The sequence below is a fragment of the Trachemys scripta genome, chromosome 3, assembly GCF_013100865.1.
Source record: "Trachemys scripta elegans isolate TJP31775 chromosome 3, CAS_Tse_1.0, whole genome shotgun sequence".
In the NCBI taxonomy this organism is placed as follows: domain Eukaryota; kingdom Metazoa; phylum Chordata; order Testudines; family Emydidae; genus Trachemys; species Trachemys scripta.
The window spans coordinates 74,330,761-74,357,018 of NC_048300.1; the positions used below are offsets into that span (position 1 = coordinate 74,330,761).

The following is a 26,258-nucleotide window of genomic DNA, read 5'->3' on the forward strand; positions in this document are numbered from 1 at the left end:
GTGTGTGTGTGTGTGTGTGTGTGTGTGTGTGTGTGTGTGTGTGTGTGTATTCTTTTTCTGTTAAGTCTTGGATTTTATTCAATTTTTAAGTAGAACAAGTGATTTAAAAACCTTAGTTCATGTAATAATTGTCTCAGATGGTTTAGAATCCATGGTCTTTTTATCTCTGTTCTTTTTTCTTTAAGTTTAAAATGGTTTTTTTCTCCATTCTAAGCACTATATCATGTACTACGTATTCCTCAAACCAAAAACAGTCTAATCAAGAATTCTTCAACTCTGATTGCATTTACTTAGAAGTTCTCATTCCAAGAGGATATTATCCCTCCCTCAGTTCATGCCTTATATCAGTATATTGGGGATGAAAGTAATATTAACTGTTCAGATATTCAGAATATTTATGCTTCACTACACTTTTTTGAAGAACCATTTAGTGATACTAAGCATAGTAGGACATTGTCAACTTTCTTGTATTAATTAGGGAAGCCTTGAAACTGAGTAATTTTCTAGCTGCACTTTATCTTGTGGGGAAGGAGATCACCATTACTACTTGTATGGATGAAGGAAGTGGGTACTGCCGATAAGGGAATCTAAGTTGGGTCTCTTAGAACAGGAATCAGACTCTCTTTAATGGAAGAAAGAGGTAATGGTACTGGTACTAGTACTAGATGCATGTTCTCTCTTATTAGAAAGAAAATTGTTTACATACCCCATATTTTTTAATATTAACCAGAAAGCTCGAGATAGAGAACAATCTTAATATCCTTTTTGCCCCTGAATAGGAAACTTTGGTTTACTTTACACTAGTGATGACATTGGTGTTAGACCAGATAGCTAAAGATAATCCCAACAGACTCAAAACCTTACTAGTTTTTTATGCTTAGAACTAGATTCTGATGACATCTATTTGAGGTGAGGACTAGTATATTTAACCATTCTCCTGAAAGCTGGGGGAATGTATCTTTTGGGAAGTAACAGTCCTAGAGAAGAAGATTACTCTGTATTCAGTTTGAAGATTGAAAGGGGAGATGGAACTAACCTAGTGGAATCAATGGGAATGAGATGTTCTCAATCATAAAATTGCAATCCTGCTACCATGTTCGTCTGAGGAAAAAGTGAAAAATTCTCAGTTGCAAAAGACATTTCTCGTGAGATTTTTGCATTCTGGAATTGCTGATATATAGTTCTATAAAGTTGTTATAGTCAGATGCTTAGAAGTGTTGGGGATCCCCTTTGTGGTTTGAAGGGTCACTTGCTGAATTTTGCACCATTTCTATGGATCTAAAACTTCCTTGGAATGTGCAGTTCAAGTCCCTCTAATTGTGGTATTTGCAGTTTTCAGCTGACAACACTATGCAGATAAAATAAAATACATTGAAAGGTGAATTACAGAGGGTTTTGAAATATGAATTAACTCTGCAATATGTGCAGAATGCCCCAAATAGCATGGCGCAGAGGAGCATATTCAGCACAAATTCTAAATTAACAATCTTTGTAGGTCATTTGTACTCTAACAGGCTGGTTGCCAGATGCTCTGACACCCCAAAATGCATCATTCTTGGACATTACAGCTATTCTGAAATTATACCATATCCCTTTTTCTTTTGGAAATTTGGTTGGGGGAAATATTTGTTACTTACTTAATTGACTGTTTTAAGTTTTTTGTGCTTCACAGTTAGATGTTGAAGCAAAAGAGGCTTGAGGTACCCCAGGTTTGAGGAGCCCCTGAATAGTGTATGTAATAGAGAAAAGTTATGAATATTCAGAGTGAAACCTGCTTGAGGGCATCACTTGAGACCATCAGAACCTGGTTAAGTAATATAGGAGGCTTTACCTAATGGTCCAGGCCATTTGGAAACCAGCTTTAAAGCACCCTCAATATGAGGGTTGCTCTCTAAGTAAAACTCCGCATGCCTGACAGTCATTGGCATTGACTAAACTGATATTGAGGAGTGTTTTATTTTATTCGTTTTATGTGGACTCATCCAGGGTTTGAAAAATTCACTTCCCCATCTGGAGTAGGACTCTGTTGGGTGAGTGCCATTAGTTTCTGCAGAATTTTAGCTTTCATAAAAAAAAAAAATTCTAATCCTTATGGTTGTGAAGATAATCTTCCAAACACAAACTGAGTGTAAACCAATGCAGTTATGTCTTCCTAAGTCTGCAGAGACTGCTCCGGTACTGCCACCAGTGCTGCTTGGGTGGAAGGGGAGCCCAGCTGCTGCTCTTTCTGCTATGGAAATCTCACAGGATAATCACTCCTTTTAGGAGTAGGGTTCCCTAGAAGTGCCACCTTCCCAACCCTTTGCACCATGGAGCACTGTGGAGGGGACACGCCATCCCAGCAGAGGGCTCTGTGTTTGTGTGGAGGCCTCACTGACATTTCGCTACCCTATCACAGCAGAAGGACAGCACACATACACAGAGCCCTTTCTTGGGGTGCAAAGAGAAATCCTATGTACGTGTGACTGACTGGCCGGAGGGGCATATGGCTCAAAAAGAGCTGTGAGTAGGAGTACCATGTATTTCAGCTTGGCATGTAGGCATAGTGTTATGGGCTAGCATTATGGTAATATCAATAATTATTATTAATAATAATAACTAATAGCCAGCATTGGGTATGTTTTTTGTGGTTTGAACACATAAGTCCACTGGATGTCGGCACACTTTGTCAATAAATACATTCTTCTCAAAATGTAGCTGGTTGTTCAATAATGCGCAGAATTCAAGAGTAAAGAGAAAAGTCTCAAATGGAAAAAGGGTTGCTAGATGTGCAAAACCACTTAATTTTTTTCTATGTGTTTTGAAGAAATAAACAGAAGAAGTATGAAAATTGAATTTGTTCTTTTCTCTGTTAGGATAGTAGAAGTTTTGTGCCTTTTTGGCAGAAAGCTGTGTGCGGTTGTCTCTACGATGGTATAGGCTACAGCATCTGTCCTTTCAATTCTTGACTATGCATTGATGATGGTCAGGGAGTTAGTTTTGTCCATGCTTTCAGGACTTTTATTAAGAAGGTGAAAAGAAAATATCTTCCACTGATGCTGCCTTGTCAGACCCTAGTCTGTCTCTTGAGAGCCTTGCAAGCAGAGAGAGCCCTATCAAAGGACAAAATCCAGAAGTTCACCTTATTGTTACTTATTAAATCATTCAGGAGAGATACAGAAATGTTTTCAGCTCCCTCACCTTTAGTGTTACTCTTAACAAAAAGAAATACTTTTACAGATAGGTTGTGGAACTCATTGCCACAATATGTCATTGAGGCCAAGAGCTTAGCAGGATTTTAAAAAGGATTAGACTTCAATATGAATAGCCTACTCTGCATTGTTACAGTAAATATTTTTTTTAAAAAGCTTTGAAAGGGATATAAACCCATAAACTTCAGGGCATAAGCAACCCTCTTCATCTCAGGAATTAAGAGGAAACTTTCTTGGCGACCAGCTTACATCATATCTACCTACTGCAGAGTTTCTTTCTCTAAAGCACCTGGTACTGGCTGTTGTTGGAGACAGCATCTTGGAATAAATAGACTTTATTCACCTAAGGCAGTGGTTCCCAAACTTCAACAACCCGTGAACCCCTTTCACTAAAATGTCAAGTCTCACGAACCCCCTCCTAAAAATGAATATTTCCAGGGATTTTCTCCTTTACCTGAGTATAAATTATAAAAGAAGTGATCTTGGAAATATAAAATTTGTTTTTATGACATGCTTATTACACACTAATTATTTATCATTTCAGTATTTTTATTACCATATATACTCGATCATAAGTCGGTTCGTTTATAAGCTGACACCCCCCCAAGATGGATAAGTAAAAATAGAAAATTTTAATAACCTGTTCATAAGCTGACCCTATAATTCAGGGGTCAGCAAACTTTGGCTCCCAGGCCATCATGATAAGCCGCTGGTGGGCCGAGATGGTTTGTTTACCTCGAGCGTCTGCAGGCACGGAGGTAAACCTAGGTAAACAAAGTGTCCCGGCGCGCCAGCTGCTTACCCTGACAGGCCAGGACAGCAACTGGTGGGGAAATTTTTTGTGGGGGAGAAGCTGGGAGTCAGGGGAGTAACCCCTGTGACCACCCCCCACATGATCCCACCCCTAGCCCGGGACCCCCACACTCTCCCCATCCCATCCCTTCCCACCTTATCTGGGGAGAGCCAGGGGAGGATGTCTCTGGCCTGGCTGGAGCTGCTCCGGCAGGCTGGGCAACGCGGCTCCAGCCTGCTCCAGCGTCCAGATCGGGCAGCGCAGCCGCAGCATGGTCCAGCAGGCTGGGCCGGACAACACGGCTAAAGCGTGCTCTGGCGGGCTGGGCAGCGCGGCGACAGCCTGCTCTGGGGGGTGGGGCCGAGCGGCTCGGCTGCAGCCTGCCAGCCCCAGAGCTGCAGCTGCTTCAGAGGCTGAGGGGAGAGCAGCATGGCCAGAAGCGGAGAGACTCTGGCCCCGCCTCTTCCCTTCTGGCTCTGCTGGCTGTGCTGCCTCTCCTTACTCCCTCTGTTGGGGGGAAGGACTGTGTTCCACCTCTCCCTCTCTATACCCGTTCATAAGCCGACCCCCTTCTCTGGTGCTTCCCTTTTTTACTAAAAAAATTCGGCTTATGAACAAGTATATATGGTACATTATGAAAATGGCGACACTCTTCCAAGATCTCACTTTCGTAGCTTGTATCACTTTGAATAAGCCTGTTATAAGACAAGGCTCCTATATTTCATCAAGGAGTATCAGATGTGAAACAGCATGAAGATATTTAAAAAGCCAACTCAAAGAGTTCCTCCTACACAAGCATTCAGGTCTTGAGCAGTCCAGGCAAACAACGCACGATACAACTAAGCTTAAACTTGTTCTTCATAATAATTTTAAAAACAATACAAGCTGCCTATTTAATTTTAAAAACAGCAAAAAATATCCACCTCCCTTTCAATTTCTTATAAGGAGTCTTGAAGTTTAAATCTCCTCAGTGTGAAAGATATGCTTGCTTTGATCTGCTTGGCTCTTGGAAGTCCAGGGGCTCCGGGCTGCTGGCCCCATGCTGTCCAGGGTACTTAGGGACAGCTCTGTCCACCATTAGGGATTTTTTTTTCCCGAGAACCCCCTCAAACATTTCATGAACCCCCAGGGATTCACGAACCCCAGTTTGGGAACCACTGAGCTAAGGATTTGGTCCTGTATCCTGTGGTCCATCTTAATGGCATACTCAGTGTGGATGAGTACCACGGGACCAGCAAGGATCCCACCAGAGGGATATGAATTCTTTATCATTTTCTATGAGTGAGTGTTCATTTTTCTTTCCTTTTTTTTATTCAAAACAAGCTCTCTGAAGGCAATCATTTTAACCAGAAAAATAAAGAAGCTTCAATCCCTTATGGTTTAGTCCTCCAGTCTTAATTTTGATAAAAATGAATGGATTCTTCTTCCTTGTCATAGATTTCTCCCTAAAGTATTTCACATGAATTTTACCTTTTTTGCCCTTATACCTTTCTGTTTTTAATGAGTCATTTCATAAAGATACCTTTCCTTCCTTTTGGGCATAGAGCCAAAAGAGAACCTGTCTCCAAGCAATATGATTTCAGATCGTAGACTTTGCAGATAGAATCATAGAAATGTAGGGCGGGAAGGGACCTCAAGAGGTCAAGTCCAGCCCGCTGCGCTGAGTCAGGACCAAGAATATCTAAACCATCCCTGATGGGTGTTTGTGTAACCTGGTTTTTAAAACCTCCAGTAATGGGGATTCCACAACTTATTCCAGAACTTAACTATCCTTGTAATTAGAAAGCTATTCCTAATATCTAATCTAAACCTCCCTTGCTGCAGATTAAGACTATTGGTTTTTATCCTACCTGCAGTGGACACAGAAAACAGTTGATTACTGCCCTCTTTGTAACAGCTCTTAACATATTTGAAGATTGTTATATAGCCCCCTCCCCAATCTTTTCTCAAACTAAACACGCCCAGTTTTTTTAGTCTTTTCTCATAGCTCAGGTTTTCTAAACCTTTTATAATTTTCTTGCTCCCCTCTAGACTCCCTCCAGTTTTCTTAAAGTGTGGCACTTTAAATTGGCACAGTGCTGCAGCTGAGGCCTTGTTTGTGCCGAATAGAGAGGAACAGTTACCTCACGTGTCTTACAAACAGTACTCCTGTTAATACGTCTTAGAATATTAGCCTTGTTCACAGCTGCATTACACTGTTGACTCATCAATTTGTGATCCACTATAACCTCTAGATCCTTTGCAGCAGTCCCCCGCCTGGCTAGACAGTTATTCCCCATTTTGTTTTTGTACATTTGATTTTTCCTTCCTAAGTGTAGTACTTTACACTTCTCTTTATTGAATTTCATCTTGTTGGTTTCAGAGCAATTCTCCAATTTGTCAAGGTCATTTTGAATTCTAATCCTCTCCTCCAAAGTGCTTGCAACCCCTCCCTGCTTGGTGTCATCTATAAATTGTATAAGCCTATTCTCCAAGTCATTAATGAAAATACTAAATAGTACCAGACCCAGGACATACCCCAGCAGGACCCCCTATAACAGGGGTCGGCAACCTTTCAGAAGTGGTGTGCCGAGTCTTCATTTATTCACTCTAATTTAAGGTTTTGCGTGCCAGTCATATATGTTAACGTTTTTAGAAGGTCTCTTTCTATAAGTCTATAATATATAACTAAACTATTGTTGTATGTAAAGTAAATAAGGTTTTTAAAATATTTAAGAAGCTTCATTTAAAATTAAATTAAATGCAGAGACCCCGGACTGGTGGCCAGGACCCACGCAGCGTTAGTGCCACTGAAAATCAGCTCGCGTGCTGCCTTCGGCACACATGCCATAGGTTGCCTACCCCTGCCCTATAAACATCCCCCCAGTTTGACCATGAACCATTGATAACTTCTCTTTGAGTCCAGTCTTTCAACCAGTTTTCACCCACCTTATAGTAGTTTTATCTAGATCACATTTCTCTAGTTCACTTATGAGAATGTCATGTGTCTGTGTCGTGTCAAATGCCTTAATAAAATCAAGATATATTAGGTCCAGTAGGCCAGTAATCCTGTCAAAGATGGAAGATAGTTTGTTTTGGCATGATTAGTTCTTGGCAAATCCATGTTGGCTATCTGACCATCCTCTTTTCCGTTAGGTGATTACAAATTGATTGTTAATTTGTTCCCGTTTCTTTCTGGGTATCAAAATTAGGCTGACTGATCTATAGTTCGCCAAGTTCTTTTTGTTCCCCTTTTAAAAGATAGGTACTATGTTTACTCTTCTCCAGTCCTCTGTGACGTCACCCATCCTTCATGAGTTCTCAAAGATAATCGCTAACGGTTCTGAGATTGCTTCAGCTAGTTCCTTAAGTATCCTAGGGTGAATTTCACAAGGCCCTGACAACTTGAATACATCCAACTTACCTAAATATTCTTTAACTTGTTCTTTCCCTATTTTAGATTGTGTTCCTTCCCCCTTGTTGTTAATATTAATTATGTTATCTGGTCACATTTTACCTTTTTAGTGAAGACTGAAGCAAAATAGGCATTAAACTCCTCAGCCCTCTTGATGTCATCCATAAATAGCTCTCCTTTCCTTCTGGTCTTTCTCTTGCTCCTAATGTATTTATAGTACCTCTTCTTTATTTATTTTTATTTATATTTATTTTCTTATTGCCTTTTATGTCCTTTGTTGGGTATAACTCATTTTGTGCCTTAGTCTTTCTAACTTTGTTCCTACATGCTTGTGCTATTCTTTCGTACTCATACAAATACTTGTACCATATACAGTCAGTTGCCCATTCTGGTAAGTATTTAGGATCCATTCATTCAGTCAGAGCCCTGATGGCTTCTGAGGTATTTTTTTTTCTAACTCCCTGTATGTGAGTTGTTAGATTTTGTAGAACTGCCAGACTAACATTGACCTTTCTCCACTCCTCACCATCTCCATCCATCCCTGAGAAGTCACTAATTCATAGTTCTCCAAAGGATGATATTTTGTGGACAGAATCCCAAACTGGAATAAGTAGGTTTTATTTACCAATAACTGGTATTCTCCTTTGGATGCATCAATCTATTTTCAAATGCCTACTATTCTCGGGTCACACGCCAAGTGAGGGGAGGACCTGCATTATACAGACATGTGGATAAAGCGGGTCAATAGAAAACAATTCATGTTAATGACTTGAATATTTTATAATGCCAGTATCTATGGGGAATTATGTGCTGTACACATAAATCTCTAAATACCATGGAACACTGAAGATGAGGGTCCACTTGGAGAATTCCACTCGCAGCATAGTAACCCAGGTTTTTTTCTTATTAAAAGTGCATGTTTCTTTTAACCTAGAACTGAAGAACTTCTTTTCACATTCTCAACTCTCGTTCTTCTTTTCTTGAGTGAGCAAATCATTTGAAGCCCCATTTATGAAGTAGAGATGATTCAGTTGTGTGACTTTAAAAATGTTGCAACCCTATAGGGCAAAATAGAAGACCCTGCAAAATCTATAAATTCCTGAATGTCCTTTTGTACTTGTCCATAAGGATCATATCCTCTCAGTGCTTTAAAGGTTTATGCCTCTTAAATTTGAAATGTGTGTGTTGGTATAGATAATGCACACAGTAGCATTTTCCACTGAAAAGCCACTTTGGGGATTTGGACACCCAGTTCCCATTTAAAATTGAGAACTGTATGACCAAATCCTCTAGGAGACATTTTAAACGTCTCAGTCTAATGTAGCAATAGGTATTTCCTACCAGAATATTGAATTTAAATTACACCAACTGGTATGGCAGCATTCCAGTGTCATTCATCTGCCAGCGATGACATACTAACCTTTGAATATCAATCTAAGTCTAACCTAACATTGAGTGTTTTAAGTCACTGGAGACATATGCAGTGTTTAAAGTTAGTTTCTTTATGTGGAAAATTATTTTTGTTGGGGTAGCATGTAGAATCGGTGAATAAGGCTGCAAGTGGTATAGTGATGTAATCAAAATTGAAATGAAATTTGTAAAGTACTCAATTTTCTCTGTGAACATGTTCAATCCTGGTGCTGCTTTCTCTCATAAATTTAGATCTAAAAAAATCCCTTAGCTCTGGAGTGCATGGTTCATTCAGAATTCTGTTTGGTGTGATTCCATCATAACATGAGCTTGATCTAAAGAAACCTTACTTTAAACCACAGCAGTTATGAATTTGCTATTGGCAGGTTTACCTGTCACCTAAGGACCTAGAGAAAGAAAGAAATCTGGATCTCTCTACCTATGTCTAACCTGGTCATTACAATTAATTTAATCAAAATCATGTCCCTGACAGTGTGGTCACTCTCAGTACATTAAGATTTTCTAGGGAAAAAGACTATGAAAATTTGTCAGCATTTAATAAAGAGAAAGATCCATATGATACTCTATAGAAAAATAATATTGAACATATTTGTGTTCCAATATGAAAACCTCCCTCCTTTCATATCATTATTATGTTTCTGGATGTCATTCTTTGTTTTATGAGTGTGGGGGATGTGAATAGGTAAAGCACTAAATTTATCTTCTGGACTCCTCTGTTCAAATCTTGATTTAGGTCATAAATGAAAATGAGTTTGGTGGCCTCTTCAATCCCTACATTGGTCAGTATCACAAAAGTTACCAGAGTTAGGCACATTTGTCAATGGTTGCTAAGATGTGGCCTGGGACTGTAATAGCAGAGGCTCTACAAGTCAAAATAGAGGTGTAATGTCAGATCTGTGTGAGAAAGCCTAGCATGAGATCTAGCTCTGCACTGTTGTGCTAGTTGCATACTGTATTTTCATGATACTGCATACACATTTTCATGACTACCAATGAACTCCATTTATACACACACACACACACACTTATTTGTTTTTAATTAACACATTTCTTATTCAGACACTTTTTGAATTCACAGTGTAGGCAGGCCAAGGTATTGTGTTCATAATAAACTCATTTTTTTATTCTTAACTTTACATAGTGCGTTTTTTTTTTAATTGTTGTTAGCTTTCTAGTCTGAGCACATTTCTGTCATGAATGTTCTTAATGAGAATATATATGTTCAGCAGTCTTGGATTTTGTACTTCACGTGTACAGTTTCAGGAGGTGGGACACATGAGGCAGTTGATATACATATGTTATTACTATTTATAGAGCATCTAACTGATAGTACCTTCTGATATCAAATAAAAAGTTCCTAATGCAAAAATCCTTCCAGATCTCAAGGGGAGCTTTATAGAGGATACAGAATCAGCTACAAGGAGTTTTTCTTCTTCTTTTTTTTTTTTTTTACCAAGCAATCAGGTTTTCTATTACTATAAGAATTTGTTTTTAATTAGTAAGATGATATACTATATTGGGAAAATTTACCTTGCATATCTGTACATCAGTATATGACTCAAGTATTCTGCTTTCCCTATGGGCATGGATATCCCATTATTATTTCATTTAAATTATATGCACAAAAGGAGAGCAGAATATTAACTTTGAATACTACCATCCTAGTATGAGAGGAGAATTTTGCCCTATATGCTAAGAAAGTAAAGGTTTGAGATTTTGCAATACTTTACAATACCTAAGAATATAAGAACACCCATACTGGGTCAGCCCAGAGGTCCATCTAGCCCAGTATCCTGTCTTCCAATAGTGGCCACTGCCAGGAGTCCCAGAGGGAATGAACAGAACAGGTAATCATCAAGTGTTCCATTCCCTGTCACCCATTCACAGTTTCTGGCAAACAGAGGCTAGGCAGGAGCACCGCCAGCTTTTCTGCCACCCAAGGCAGCGGAAGGTCCCGCCCCGAAATGCCACCCCCCACAGAGGTGGCGGAAGGTCCCGCCGCCGAAATACCGCCGCAGTCACTGCCCCCCAAATTGTAGCACCCTAGGCGACCGCCTAGGTCACCTAATGGATTGCGCCGGCTCTGAGGCTAGGGATACCATCCCTGCCCATCCTGGCTAACAGCCATTGATGGACCTATCCTCCATGAACTTATCTAGTTCTTTTTTTAACTAGAAGATACGATAGAAATATATTCATTACTTTTCACTCTTAAGTACAGAGTCTGTCTGCATATGGTTTCCATTACATGTTTTACTACTTTTTCTTTCCCCTGTAGAATGTGTCTTATGAAATTTTGAATGTTTGCTTAAAATTCTGTTTATATATATTTTTGAAATGCTTGCTTTCACATTTAGATATGATGAATGGATAAAAGCAGACAAGATAGTGAGACCAGCTGATAAAAATGTGCCCAAAATAAAGCATCGGAAGAAAATAAAGGTAGATTTTTTTCTATTAGATCATTTTGCTGCTTAATTTACTTTCATATAGACTGATTTTATAATTATAGCCTTTAAATGGACTTGGAAATTCATGATAAATTTAAAATTAGTTTCTGTTAGCCTCTTAGAAGCACACACTTTTTTAAGCATGATTTTTGTCCTTCCCTTTCGAAAGATAGCTTTTTCCTCCTCCTCTTCCCCCCGCACTCCCAGTTCATCTGGTGCACCAACAGGAACCAGAGCCATTCCCTCATCAGCGATGGCAGCACAGCACCAGGAAATAAAATTTGCTAGCTACCCTGCTGGCTTTGAAGCACAAACCTGTGTCGAATCTACATAAATGTGGCTTGTATCTTGCTTTTAACTTCTTGTCAACTGTGGTAGATTTAAAAAAAACAAACAGATATTTTGAGCCAGATCCTGGTCAATTCCTTGTGCGGGGCAGAAGGGTGTGAACAACCTTCTCCCCCCCCCCCCCCCCCCCCACTAACAGGCTACATGGCCATCCCTGCACTCTGAACACAAGGACTACTAGAATCCAGTGCTTCTGATAGAGCCAGACTTGCCTATAGCCTCTCCTCCTTCCTCATTAGCACAGCACAAGGGTTTGCCATTCAATCCAGGCTGTCACAACAGTCATGCCTTCTCTCTGCAATAGCCCTTACTTCAAGGACTAGCATAGTGGAAGAACGGTTTAGCCCTGAACTGCTGAGAATATTCCTCATCAGATATAAGTGTTAAGGAATTCACATTTTTGGTGTTAATACTTGTGCATAAGACAAAATACAGTGCTTGCATATCCTTGTAAAGGAACAAAGAAAAACTTATTCTTAGGTTTTGTGTTCAAAATCACTGTCTGCATTGCTAATTGTAATTCACCTTAAATTATATGTTAGCATTAGAAGAGTTTTTAAAATGTTTTTTTCCTTAACCTAGAATAAAACTGACAAAGAGAAGGATGAGAAGTATTCTCCTAAAAATTGTAAATTGCGACGCTTGTCAAAACCACCCTTTCACACGAGCACATCACCAGAGACTGAGTCCAAACTTGACAGCACTGAAGCCAAAAACTCTGAACAAGCTCCAGTTAAATCCATAGAAATTACTTCTATCCTTAATGGGCTACAAGGTATTGTACATGGACTTTCTAATTCAGTATGTAATCATTTTACCAGTATTTAAAAGTGACAGTACAGAGCAATTGAAGCAAACTATAAATAAGGCTGTTTATTTGGCTGTTGTTCCCAATCACTTGGGGAAGGGGCAGCATGCAGAGCCCCCCTGGCTGTGCCCTCCTCCCAGCACCAGCAGGGGCCATGGGCCACCGCCCTCCCCCCGCAGCAGCTGATCCCCTGGGCTGCCCCCTACCCTCCAGAGCATGCACATTTTAGTTAGGAGTATATAGTACAAGTCATGGACAGGTCACGGGCCGTGAATTTTTGTTTACTGCCTGTGACCATCCATGACTTTTACTTAATATACCCGTGACTAAAACATAGCCATAACTATACATTGAAACTTGTGGAAGAGGAAGTTTCCTTCAGAGCATTAGGAGATTATTATTATAAATTCAGAGTCTGTCTGTCTCTGTGCATGTTTTTTTTTTATAAATTGTTTTATATATATTTTGCACATAAATAGCACATTTTTGTCTAAAAGTGCTAAAAACATACACAAACTTTCTGAATAGATATTCTGGATTCAGATGGTTTCTGTAATCTTAAAAATAATCAGTTCACTTGTAAAATAATACTTTGAAAAGTTTTTCTGCTGTGTTTTCCCCTTTTTGTGTTTGACAAAGTATCCTTGGCTGTTCTTTTTAGATATAACAAAATGAAAAATTATAAAATTATACAGGAAACTAATTCTACCAGTATAAAAAACTATTTAGGATCCGTGATAGTGACATCATTAGTGACTCCACAGTTAGTTATAATTGGCTTTTAAAAGCCAATTTGACATGTACACAAGTACTTTCTCAAAATAGATGCTTTCATCTGAAATCTCTTAACTTTTTTGAAAATCTTTAAAAATAGTGTATCAGATTTTCATGTGGTTGTAAATCTGCATAGCTCCATTGCTGTTGATATAACTATACCGATTTACACCTGCTGAGGATCCACCCCCGAGTTGCAAAAACATCATAGCCTAGAAACTGTTTGTTTGTTTCATTCCTTTTCCTTGGTAATTAGTGCCTTAAGTATTTTTAGGATATTTGAGTGGTTTTATAAAGTTTTGGAGCTGTTCACTTCAAGCTTTTCAAAACGGTCAGGTTCCTATAGAGTTTATGAACTTGGATGGTTGACTCTTTCAGATGACAATATTAATCTAAGCTTTCATTTAAAGGTGACATAGAAAGGAAAAGTGGATTACTGCTATTATTTATGATGGATAAAAAAGACCTGAAAGAGGTGTGGAGATTTTTTTCTGCTGGAGCTTTAGATTAGAAATTCAGGTCCTGTCTACATTGAAAGATTCTGTGGAGAACTAGCAGGATTATGACAGCACAATTACTAAAAGTAAAATCTGATTAATTGAGGGAAAGAGTGTTTTTTAGTTATACAGTCTAAAACAATGTTTTAATACCTATTTAACTAAAGTACTGGGAGAAAAGTTCTTTTAGAATTCAATATCTTAACCCTTAATTTAAAATCTGAGAAAGTTCCCAATATACATTTTGCAGTCATCCAAGAAGGCTTCTTGCCGAAAAAAGAATGGAAGTGTGACAAGCAGAGAAAAAACAACTTTGAAAGATAAACAAAATCCACAAACCTTTCACACCTCCATCATAAAGAAGAAAAATACACATATTTGTAGTTCGCTGTAGGCTAGTTGGCAGATTCACCAGCCAGGCAGTCCAAACCCCTCATGTTCAGTTTCCCATCCCTTTCATCTGAGCAGGTTCTCTGATAAACAAAAGATGCAAAACTTTTCAAAACAATACAAAACACTTGGTAACTGAGATCTTCCTGCAGGGGAGAAGTGGGTGGAGACATCTTTTCTCAAAGCCTTCTCTTTCCCAGCTACTGTGGAGACACCCACACTAGGACTTCCCTGACACTGAGTTTCTCTAGTCTGCTGTCCCCACCTAACAGACAGGAAGCTATATACCTGGTTTCCTGTAGGTCACATGCTTGCACCTAGCCATGTGCCTGGAGACTACAGCTCCCATTTGTAAAGGGTCCTAGGATGCTAAAAGGCGCACTAGGACATGTACATCTGCCTCACGGCCATCTGATTTGTTAGGGTACTTCTACACTTCAATAAAAGCCCTGCAGCAGTGAGTCTCATAGCCCAGTGAAATTACTTGGACTCATACTCGGGGGCTTTAAATAGCAATATAGATGTTTGGGCAGTAGGTTCAGGCCAGAGCCTGGGCTCTGAGATTTTTTTCCCCTCGCCAGGTTTGAGTCCAGGCTCCAGCCCAAGCAGGAACATCTACACTGCTATTTTTAGCCTTAGTCACTTGAAAAAAAAAAAAAAAAAGAGTCAAGTCTGTATCCTGAGTCACCTAAAAAACCCTTCCAAAAACACACACCACAAGCTTCCAGCCTCATTGTGAAGATAGTCTTCAAAATGTAAACTAATGGCTGTGCTTGAAAATTTTTGTGAAATGTTTATTAATAAATAGTCTTTAAAGCTTTGAACCGCTATCCTCTCCAACATGAGCAAAAGTTTCAAGCCCTCATTTTGGAGCAATATTTTGCCCAGTTTAAAATTAAAAAAAAAAAATAAAAGTTGCAAAATAGCACAAAATAATAAAGTCTAAAAACAAACAAAAACACCCTCAGCTCTTTGTGTTGTTGGACCTTGTAGGTGACTGAATAAAACTAAACATTTTTTTTTTTAAACTGGGCTGTGATATGAATGTTTTCAGCCAAAAGTGAATATGTGTTGCCCTGAAAACTAGCAACAGGGATGAAAGCCTAGTCCCATTGAAGTCATTGACTTCAATGGGGCTATGATTTTGCCCTCTGTTTTGAACATAAAACTTGGTACAATTTTTAATTTAGATGATGCTAGCTACAGGTCAAGTATATTAGTAAAAAGTGAGCTTTATTTTGTAAGGTGTGGACATAGAATGCGTGAGACTGCAAACACAGATTTCAGACATATTAAGGTTTTTAGAAGTGAGCTTCAGATGTTAGTGTTCCTCAAGTAATAATAATAGCATAAATCATTAACAGTTAGAGATGATAAACCTAGCTGGAATTTACAAGTCGTATGCAATTAGAAAAATGTTGTAGTCTTTTCTTCTATACATCTATATTTTTTAGCTTTGGAAGTAGGGCAAATAGCATTTGTAAATTGTAACTGTAGTTAATATTAAAGATTTAGTACATTTAAAGTCTAATATTAAACATTCTTTTGGGCTGTCATGTCCATTTGTGTTATATAGAAGATTCATATATGTGGATTAACATATGGATTAATAAAACAGAGTTTTATTTAGACTGGAATCTGTCACTTCATGCTTTCTCTGGTTCTTCAAAAAAGTATGCAGATACCTTAGAGGAATTCCGTGGAGATGTTTTATTATATGGGATTTGCAAACTGACAAGCATTGCTGCTTATCTAGCTATTACACTTCCTAATAAAATGAAGTTTTTAAAAATCTGTTGTTTTTTTTCCTACTGGGTACATGAAAACAAAGGATTTTAATAGTACTAGCTTTAGTGTGTATTGCTATCTGTTTATCTATAATATGTTTGTTTATTAGTTGTTTTTTTAGTATTACTTGTAACAGATTTTTTTTTTAATAGCTTCAGAAAGTTCTGCTGATGATAGTGATCAGGAAGATGACCAAAGTGCCCAGAATGTACATAATGATGGCAAGGAGGAATCTCCAGATGAGACTGTGAGCCAAGACAAAAATGAACTCTGTCCAAAAGAAGAGCAGAGCAGCTCATCTCCCCAAGAAGAGGGAAAAGCCCTTGCAGACGTAGCACCACCTAAATCAGTATCCAAATCACCAGAAAGATTGCGGAAAGAGCTTGAAGAATTATCTGATGATACGGACTATGAAGGAGAGGATGAAGCTACAAAGAAGAGAAAGGAGGTCAAAAAGGAGGTAGTAGATAAAACAACAAAGTCACAGGTAAAACGTGGTAAGCGAAGGTATTGCATCACCGAGGAATGTGTAAAGACTGGGTCACCTAATAGAAAGGATGAAAAGTCCAAGAGCAAAGACTCCCATAGCTTAGAACATAGTAGTAACAGCTCCTCAGATGAAGATGAGGAGGACAAATCTAAACTAAAAATAACGCCAACTAAGAAATACAGTGGGATAGAGGAGAAAAGGAAGTCTTTAAGGACAAGTGGTTTCTACTCAGGGTTTTCTGAAGTGGCAGAAAAAAGAATAAAGCTTCTAAATAACTCTGATGAAAGACTTCAGAATACCAGAGCTAAGGATAGAAAAGATGTATGGTCCAGTATTCAGGGACAGTGGCCCAAGAAAACATTGAAAGAACTTTTTTCAGACTCTGACACAGAGGCTGCAGCCTCACCCCCACATGCTTCTGAGGATCCTGCAGTAGAGGAGCAGCTACAGACTCTTGCAGAAGAGGTTTCTTTGCCCAGCTCTGAACTAGAAAAGCCTTTACTAGCCAGCATAGATGTTAAACCTGTTGAGGAGAAACCAACGGAAATGAGTGACAAGAAAGTTGAATTTCCAAGCAGTGGGAGTAATTCAGTGCTAAATACTCCTCCTACAACCCCGGAATCACCTTCATCTGTCACTGTAACAGATTCTAGTAGACATCAGTCCAGTGTAACAGTCTCAGAGACATTGGCACCAAATCAAGAAGAGATACGAAGCATCAAGAGTGAAAGTGATAGCACAATTGAAGTGGATAGTGTTGTGGGGGAGCTCCAGGACCTTCAATCTGAAGGAAATATTTCTCCAACAGGCTTTGATGCCAGCGTCAGCTCTAGCAGTAGTAATCAACAAGAACCAGAACATACTGAAAAAGGTAAGAAGAAAACCTGAGTTGTCGAACATATATTCCTCCTCTCATTTCTTATACTGCTAATTTATTTGTGTTTAACTGTTGCTACGTTACTTGGAGATTGGTTTAAGAACATAAGAATGGCCTTACGGGGTCAGACCAAAGGTCTATCTAGCCCAGTCCTGTCTTCTGACAGTGGCCAGTGCCAGGTGCCCCAGAGGGAATGAACAGAACAGGTAATCATCAAGTGATCCATCCCCTGTTGCTCATTCCCAGCTTCTGGCAAAGAGAGGCTAGGAACACCATTCCTCCCCATTCTGGCTAATAGCCATTGATGGCCCTATCCTCCATGAATTTATCTAGTTCTTTTTTGAACCCTGTTATGGTCTTGGCCTTCACAACATCCTCTGGCAAAGAGTTCCACAGGTTGACTGTGCATTGTGTGAAGAAATACTTCCTTTTATTTGTTTTAAACCTGCTGACTATTAATTTATTTTGGTGACCCCTAGTTCTTGTGTTATGAGAAGCAGTAAACAACACTTCCTTATCTACTTTCTCTATACCAGTCATGATTTTATAGACCTCAATCATATCTCCCCTTAGCCGTCTCTTTTCCAAGCTGAAAATCCCAGTCTTATTAATCTCTCCTCATACGGAAGCCGTTTCATATCATTAATAATTTTTTTGCCCTTTTCTGAACCTTTTCCAATTCCAATATATCTTTTTTGAGATGGAGCGACCACATTTGCACGTATTCAAGATGTGAGCATACCATGGATTTATATAGAGGCAACATGATATTTTCTGTCCTATTATCTATCCCTTTCTTAATTATTTCCAGCATTCTTTTAGCTTTTTTGACTGCCGCTGCACATTGAGTGGATGTTTTCAGAGAGCTATCCACAATGACTCCAAGATCTCTTTCTTGAGTGGTAACAGCTAATTTAGACCCCATCATTTTATATGAATAGTTGGGATTATGCTTTCTAATGTGCATTACTTTGCATTTATCAACATTAAATTTCATCTGCCATTCTGTTGCCCAGTCACCCAGTTTTGAGAGATCCTTTTGTAGCTCTTCGCAGTTTGACACTCTTAGAGGAAGCAATAGCCTGCTGTGCCTTTTTAAAACTATGAAAATTGTACAATAGAAAGGCCTGTAATCAATCAGTAAATATTTGACACTCCTTCAGGAAGTGTTTCTTGTCCTTTTAGTCAGCAGTCTAATATTTTAAAAATCACAAATACAACATAAGCTGTATCCTGGAGATTGCACCAGAACCCCAGACCAAACTGTAAAGCATTGTACACTTAATGTCTGTGTGTCATAAATTGTCTGGATACCTTTTATTATACGGTGCTTGAATATGCAATGTACAGTTTCTCATTAACATTTGTATTTACTGTGTGTTCATGGTTTGGAACAACCAGCTGTCCAGGATTGTTCCTCAGGCAACCATCTCAAACTGATTTTTAAGGTCTGACTAACTTGCGTGAGTTTTGTAAAGGAATTTGCTGCTCTCTTAGGCCGCAAACTGAAGAATCGTTGTTCATATTTATAACTTAAAACAATCCACCTTGACCACAATTTTATTAATAGAATACATTTTCAAGGAACATCAGAATTCACAATTCTTATTCATACTCCCTGAAGACTTAGATACTTTTATGTTGTATTTGTGATCCTATAGATATTTAGGAGCTTTTCCATATTAGACTGCCATTTTCAAATATCAACAAATCAGTAGAAGGCAATTTCTGTAGGCTTAAACTTATCATACAAGGTCTGCTGTGGAAGTAATTCAGAATTTTTAATGCCACTTTTAAGTCTTAAAAATAGAGGCTGGAATTTTTTCACTGACATAACTCAAAAATGGGTTTTCATTTTCAAATTCAACCTGCAAAAATGTAAATCCCTACTAGGACTCCATAGTGGAGGAGGGGAAAGAAAAGGCCCAATCCTGCTAGCACTTGTGTACATGCATGATTGGGTCCTAAAGCTATTTTGTTAAATTCATTAGCTATATATTAGTTCAGTCATTTTTATTATAGTCTACCAAATATTTTTTAGTTTACATGGCTGCCTTTTGATACATGGACTAAAAGGAACACATTTGTTTTTAAGGACACTCACAAAAATTCACATTCAGAAGTTTTGTTTTTATTGCTTTCTGTAAAATATGCAACTTAACCGTTCAAGTGTGCCATATTTTCTCCCATAGATAAGCATAATTACTATAATATGCATTAAAATTAATAAGCTAAAGAAAACAATTACAGAGATATGAACAGGATTCTGAAATTGCAATATAATGTTTTTTTCATCTTAGCAATTTGCAACTACCTTTACAAGAAAAATGCTTAACTGAAAGTTTTCTCAATCGGCTGCTCTCAGAGCATTGTATCCTCTTTAGTTCTGCTCTTGTTATGCTTCTTGCAAGAGAATAATTAGGATTAGAGAACGAAATTGATTTTTGGAGCCTGTGATAAAGTAAGTCTATACAACCTCTCACACTTAATAATGGGTAGGTTGAAAACTTGCTGTTCAGCTTCCAGGTACTATGTATAAAAAGTATACTGTGTGAAATCAAGGATGACTCCTTTCCCTTTCAAGTTCTGTTTTGTTTTGTAATATCGGTCACACATTATCACTTTTTTATATATTCTGTTCTAAGCGCCTCTCCAATTTTTGTGATCATGCTTCTCCATTTGTAAAATTCAAGGTGTCCATGTTTAAAAACAGGATTGAGTCTGTAATATCTTAATTTTAAAATTATTTTGCTACAGGAGCCTATGGTATCTGTAAATCAGGCAGTTTCTGAGTCTTGTACAGTTCCAATTGGATTTATTTTTTTTTTAAACCAGAGGTCCTAGAATATATTTCAGTTTTCTCTTCCTCTTCTAATTTTATTCCCTATGGCCATAAATACCAGTAGTTCTTTCACTTTTTAAATCTGAGAAGCAGAAAGGTGGGGAAAAGGCAAAATGACAGGCTGTTGGTACTTCAGAATTGTCTGCTAGACTTCAAAACACTTTCATTTCCACAGAAAACCATTCAAGCAGGTTTAATGCATAATGGCTCTATTTTTTTTCTTGGAATTAAGCTGTAACATGCTGTCCACGTCTAATTACACTGATGAAGAGTTTCTAGGTGGGTTTTTTTTAACTATAAAAGAACAAGAGTATGGTTGACATATGTTAATGGACTTTATTCACAGGATGGTGGGATCTTACTTTATTATGGTATTGCTGGATGCTTCTGATTCACCAGCCAGAGGGATTCCTAAACTTTAGAGTTCATGCTTACCCCATCTCATCTGAAAAAAAAAACAACCAAAAAACCCCCGATACTGTTGATTGGTGCCTTACATGTTCTATGAATGCACTCTGATAACGTTAAGTAACAGAGGAGTAGCCATGTTAGTCTGAATCTGTAAAAAGCAATAGAGGGTCCTGTGGCACCTTTAAGACTAACAGAAGTATTGGACTTGTGTCAGATATCGGGAATGGCAACTTACAAAAACCTGTAGGAGAACACTTCAACCTCCCTGGCCACACAATAGCAGATGTAAAGGTAGCCATCTTACAGCAAAAAAACTTCAGGACCAGACTCCAAAGAGAAACTGCTGAGCTCCAGTTCATTTGCAAATTTGACACCATCAGATCAGGATTAAACAAAGACTGTGAATGGCTATCCAACTACAGAAGCAGTTTTTCCTCCCTTGGTGTTCACACCTCAACTGCTAGCAGGGCACCTCACCTTCCCTGATTGAACTAACCTCATTATCTCTATACTGATTTATACCTACCTCTGGAAATTTCCATTACTTGCGTCTGATGAAGTGGGCATTCACCCACGAAAGCTTATGCTCCAATACTTCTGTTAGTCTTAAAGGTGCCACAGGACCCTCTGATAACGTTGTTGGTACTGTTGTTTTTTAAAATCTGAATTATCATCAAAGAGAAGTGGAGGTCTTTTCTGATTCTTTCACTTTTAATGAATCTTGATAAATTTGTCATCTGAACAAATTCCTGTTTAATTTGCAGTACCTGAACACCAAAATGTCCATGTGTGTCAGGAAAAATTGTATTGAATCATATGACCTATTAGTTACTTGCAAACATCTAACACATTTTCTCTTTTATTAGCAAACTTTGTCTGCTTCCCACCCACCCCCAGTATCAGTTACTGTTGTTTACACATAAAATAATTAAATCCCTGCTAATGGCAGCTGAGAAGAAAAATCATGATTGTCTGTAAACTTAAATCTCAGCGGATCTGCCTGAGGCTTTAATATAGACAGATATGCCTTAACACCTAAAATACAAAGTTGTATAGTGTTTTCACCAAGAATTTAACGATTTGTTAAAATTGGAGTCTGTACAGGTCAAAAAAGACTTAAAGATGCTCAGGGAGGAGGCGGTTCCTCAAAAAAGCAGAAAAGAAGCCACAAAACATCAGTGGTGAACAACAAAAAGAAGAGCAAAACTAGTAAGTATAGCAACTTGGTGCAAAATGAAACCTAGACTTAGAGAACATCTTGTATTTGAATGACAAGTGAAGGAAGTGTTTATATAAAGATAAAATTTTAGAAAAATGTGCTAAGTAGAGAATTCATAATAAATGTTAAAATGATGAAGCTGTTTTCGCTGAGTGCAAGAGTATTTAAAATTTCTTGCTATGCTGTTTCTCAGATTGATCCTATAAGGTGCTCAAAGCCTTCAGCTCCCATTAAAATCAGTGGGACTTGTAAGCACGTGGCACTTTACAGGGCCTGTTTTTGTCAAAGAGGAAAGGAAAGAAAATATTTTGGGGTGTGGAAATACATACATTTTAAGGAGGGGAATAGGAACTCTATGCAAAGTGAACTTACATACTATGCAAGATCAGTTTTCACACAATTTCACATAATTTAGAGGTGGTATTATTATTTGCACAGTACCACCAGTGTAATTACACAGGACCTGTATTCATCCACCTAAACTATTTGCTGCATATTGGAACACTTCACAAGTACATCTGACTTTTAAAGTAAACCAAATAAAAAATGAAGAGGTAACATTAGGATGTCCTCATAAGTAGATGTTAATTAATGAATATGTAGATCATTTTCCTGCCTGCACTATGGAACTAGACATTTGCTCTGCATTATCCTCTAATGGAGGCTACATCTTTACTGAATGTACTCTAAAGTATTGTTTGTGATGTTACCTGAACAATTCTGAGGTGAAGTTCACTCTTCCCTACACAAGTCCCAAGTAGTCAGTTTTTGTGCAGGACTTTCAGCGGCAGAAGTTTGACTTTTATTTTTTCACACATAATCCACTACCTGCCCATTTACTTACCTTAAGGGCAGGTCATGTGTAACCTTAGATTTATATGTTCCCCCTTAGTAATTTAAAAATAACAAATAAAGCCAAACTGAATTCTTTACGGTTTGAGCCTGAAGGACGGTTACAGATAATTTAATTTAGTGGAGGACTGTGAATGATTCAGTAAGTGATAAAATTAAAAACTTTATTTAATATAAAATATTTAAGCAAACAGGCATTACAACAGGGGTGGGCAAACTACGGCCTGCGAGCCGGATCTGGACCATCAGGGCTTTGGATCCAGCCCACAGGATTGCCACCCGTGTGGCGCCACTCCCAGAAGCAGCCGGCACCACGTCCCTGCGGCTCCGGGGGAAGGGGAGCACAGGGCTCTGTGCGCTGCCCTTGCCTGCAGGCACCGCCCCCCACAGCTACCATTGTCCGGGAATGGGGAACCGCAGCCAATGGGAGCTTCAGAGAAGGTACCCAAAGGCGAGGGCAGCGCATGGAGCCCTCTGCTCCCCCTCCTCCAGGGGCCGCAAGGACGGGGTGCTGGCTGCTTCCGGGAGCAGCATGGGGCCAAGGCAGACAGGCAGGGAGCGAGCCTGCCCTGGCCCTGGTGTGCACCGCTGCCACCTTGGAGCTGCTCCAGGTAAGCAGCGCCGGGCCAGAGCCCGCACCGTGAACTCCTCCTATATCCCACACTCCCTGCCCTGAGCCCCCTGCCAGCATCCCAACCCCATGCTGCACCCCCATCCCAACCCCCTGCCCTGAGCCCCACCCCAACCCCCTGCCCTGAGCCCCTTTCCGCACTCCGCATCCCCTCCTGCACCCTAACCCCCTGTCCTGAGTACCCTCGTACACCCCACCCCCCTCCTCTGCCCCAACCCCTTGCCGTGAGCCCCTTGCTGCACACTGCACCCACTCCCTCCTGCACCCCAAACCCCTGCCCCAGCCCTACATTCAGGGCCCTGCATGCAATTTCCCCTCCAGATTTGGCCCTCGGGCCAAAAAGTTTGCCCAGCCCTGCATTACAGTATAATCTATACTGCATTTATACTCACATTCGAAGAGGAAACGATGCATTATGGGGTGCTCAATACCTAAATGACAAGAATGGGCATAATCCTTTCTCTAACGGTACCTTGGTGGTGGATGCGTGTACCTAATCTAAAATTAGCGTGCTACCCTTTTTATAATCAATTATAATAATGCTCCTTAATTAATTAACATTAAATTTACTTTTTTACCATAATTAATATCTGCATAAATGCCATAGCAATATCTATTAATATAAATAGCATTTTCCAAAACATTAACACTATTTAAAACACTTGTAGAAACCAGCTAGGACCAAACATATTTGCAATATGACCTGGGGTTGTCCTAACTTATCTTCAGCTTGCTTCTAAATTATCTTGATTCATTTTATTCATATTTTACCAGGCCTCGCTTGACTATTTTCAAACCTAGATTTTTGGGCCTACTTACAAATCAATATTTCTATATAAAAATAAGCAAGCACCACCTGTATAGGCAACACATGGGGTTGCAATTCAAATCCTACTGCCCACTCTGTACCTCCCTCTCTTCACCGGGGATGCATTTTACCCTTTCTATATTGAAAAAGAGGTATAATCCCTTTTCTGATATTTGGAACCAGCACTTGAGGAGTTAGTGATTTGATTAATAAAATAAACCTATATTGTGTATTTTTGTATTTCTTCAGCAAACAGCAGTGATAGTGAAGAACTTTCTGCTGGTGAAAGTATGACCAAGTCTCAGCCAGCAAAATCAGTTTCCACTGGAATGAAGTCTCACCATACCAAATCACCTGCAAGAACACAATCTCCAGGAAAATGTGGGAAAAACGGAGAGAAGGAATCTGATCTCAAGGAACAGAATAATCGTTTGCCTAAAGTTTATAAATGGAGTTTTCAAATGTGTAAGTGCCTTTTTTTAAACTAGATCTAGTTTGTTCCTGAAGTAAGAAATAGTAAATAAAGTACTAAAGTATTTTCTTTCACAATTACTTTCAGTCCTAACATTACTGAATTTAGTTATCTTTCTCTAAGATTAACTTTTAATTCTTTTTGGGTGAAGCTTACTGTGATCAAAATGCAGAAAGCCCACCCCTGTGCACTTCCTTATATACCACTTATTTTTTTACACATAGGGTTTAAAGTCATTCTTAGGTTTTTGTGCACACTGTCCAGTACTGGTGTGAATGTCATACTTCTTATGTTTAAATTGACTTGTGTACCTTTTTTTCTTTTCCCCCCTGTGATGATCACTCAGAAGTTTCCCAGACTTGGTAGTCAGTCAGATTTCTTTGTGTTCCATTTTACCTTAGCAAAACTGGAACCAGAACAGATTTATATCCTGTTATAGCAGTAAACTTCTCCATTTTGTGCATTAGTCAGCTATTTTTGGATAACTTTGGTGTGTTGTGAGGCATGAAGTTGGAGTGAATGTGCTTTAATCCACATGAAAAATTCATCAGTAGCTGATTAATGCAGACCCTGCAGTGCCTTATTGGTACTAGAGAGTGACTTCATTTTAAATAATCCTTTTTTAGAAAACAATTTGGGAAGGAGGCAGTTAATGCAATACTATCCTTCCACTGGGGAAAAAAGGAGGGCAACAGAAAATACATGGAGAAAGGCTTCAACGCCTCTTCTTTAATGTAACAAACATATTTAAGACCCTTTTTCCCTCATCCTGTCCTCCATAAGTCCAGCTGCCCTTTCAGCAATAGTTTGTGGTCCAACAGCCATTTTCAGCTCTGATTCTATTGTAAACTCAGACTTTAGGTTTTTGTTGTTTTTGTTGTAAAGTGAGAACTAGAAGTGGCTGTTGGGCTACAAGCTACTGCTGAAAGCATAGTGGGGCTTAAGGGGGATAGGAGAAAAAGGCAGCTTAAAAGTGTACTCACTCCCTTCTGACTTTTCTGCCAATCCTCCCCCTCCCTTATATTCCTAAAAATAGAACTGGGAAATTAGGAGCCTTTAAATCAACTTCCAATTCAGATCCCTCAGGCTTCATGTCTTCAACTTTATAGAAAGGCACTGCTTTCCTGCACACCCCGAAGTGGCTGTCAAGACTTTCCTCTTTTTGGTGATGAGGTCTCATTTGTATACCTTTGCATGGCTTTTACATCCATTTCAAGAGCTCCACTGGTTAAGTTAGAATGTCACTTTGGACAATTCAGAGCCAGGTGTTACGACTTTGATTTTAAAAGTCCAGATAATTAAGTCTTGGTCATGATCCTCTCTTCTCCCCCAAGCACACATTCATGAATAAAAAAAGAGCAGAGAATTCACCTACACACAGGGAATTCTTCACTTGCCATCTTCAGTCATTTTAAGGACCAGAGGATCTGACCCTAAACCCTTGGAGCCCAATCCTAAATCTGTGAGTAAAGCTCTAGAAGAAAGGAACTTTGCTTGCTGAAATTGAGAGGACAGAATCCACACACCCATCTCAAAGCCCTATAGCAAGATCCATTGCAACTTTGTGTTGGTATAGTGCCTAGCACAATGGGACCCCATTCTTGGTTGGTCCTTGGGCACTACTGTAAGAAACATGATTAAAAAATAATTCCTTCATCACACCAAGGTCACATTCCACTTCTGCAGCTAATGGGAGAATAGCAGACATAGCTTTCTGTTCTCCTTCAGAAGTGTGTAACTATGTGGCTCTGTGCTGTGCTTTCATCCACCAATCATGCCCCTGCGCTACCCA

The 26,258-nt window shown here is 39.1% G+C and overlaps 1 protein-coding gene across 3 annotated transcripts in view; it reads left to right on the forward strand.

Annotated features, from left to right (window-relative positions):
* The window catches only part of ARID4B (AT-rich interaction domain 4B), a 154,278-nt gene that overhangs the window by 121,619 nt on the left and 6,401 nt on the right, over positions 1-26,258 (forward strand). For all 3 annotated transcript variants that reach the window (XM_034765068.1, XM_034765070.1, XM_034765069.1), the window contains 5 exons: positions 11,167-11,251; positions 12,190-12,382; positions 16,017-17,225; positions 21,580-21,693; positions 24,244-24,459. In XM_034765068.1, coding sequence (XP_034620959.1) covers positions 11,167-11,251; positions 12,190-12,382; positions 16,017-17,225; positions 21,580-21,693; positions 24,244-24,459 — 1,817 coding nt within the window. The remainder of the gene's footprint in view (positions 1-11,166; positions 11,252-12,189; positions 12,383-16,016; positions 17,226-21,579; positions 21,694-24,243; positions 24,460-26,258) is intronic.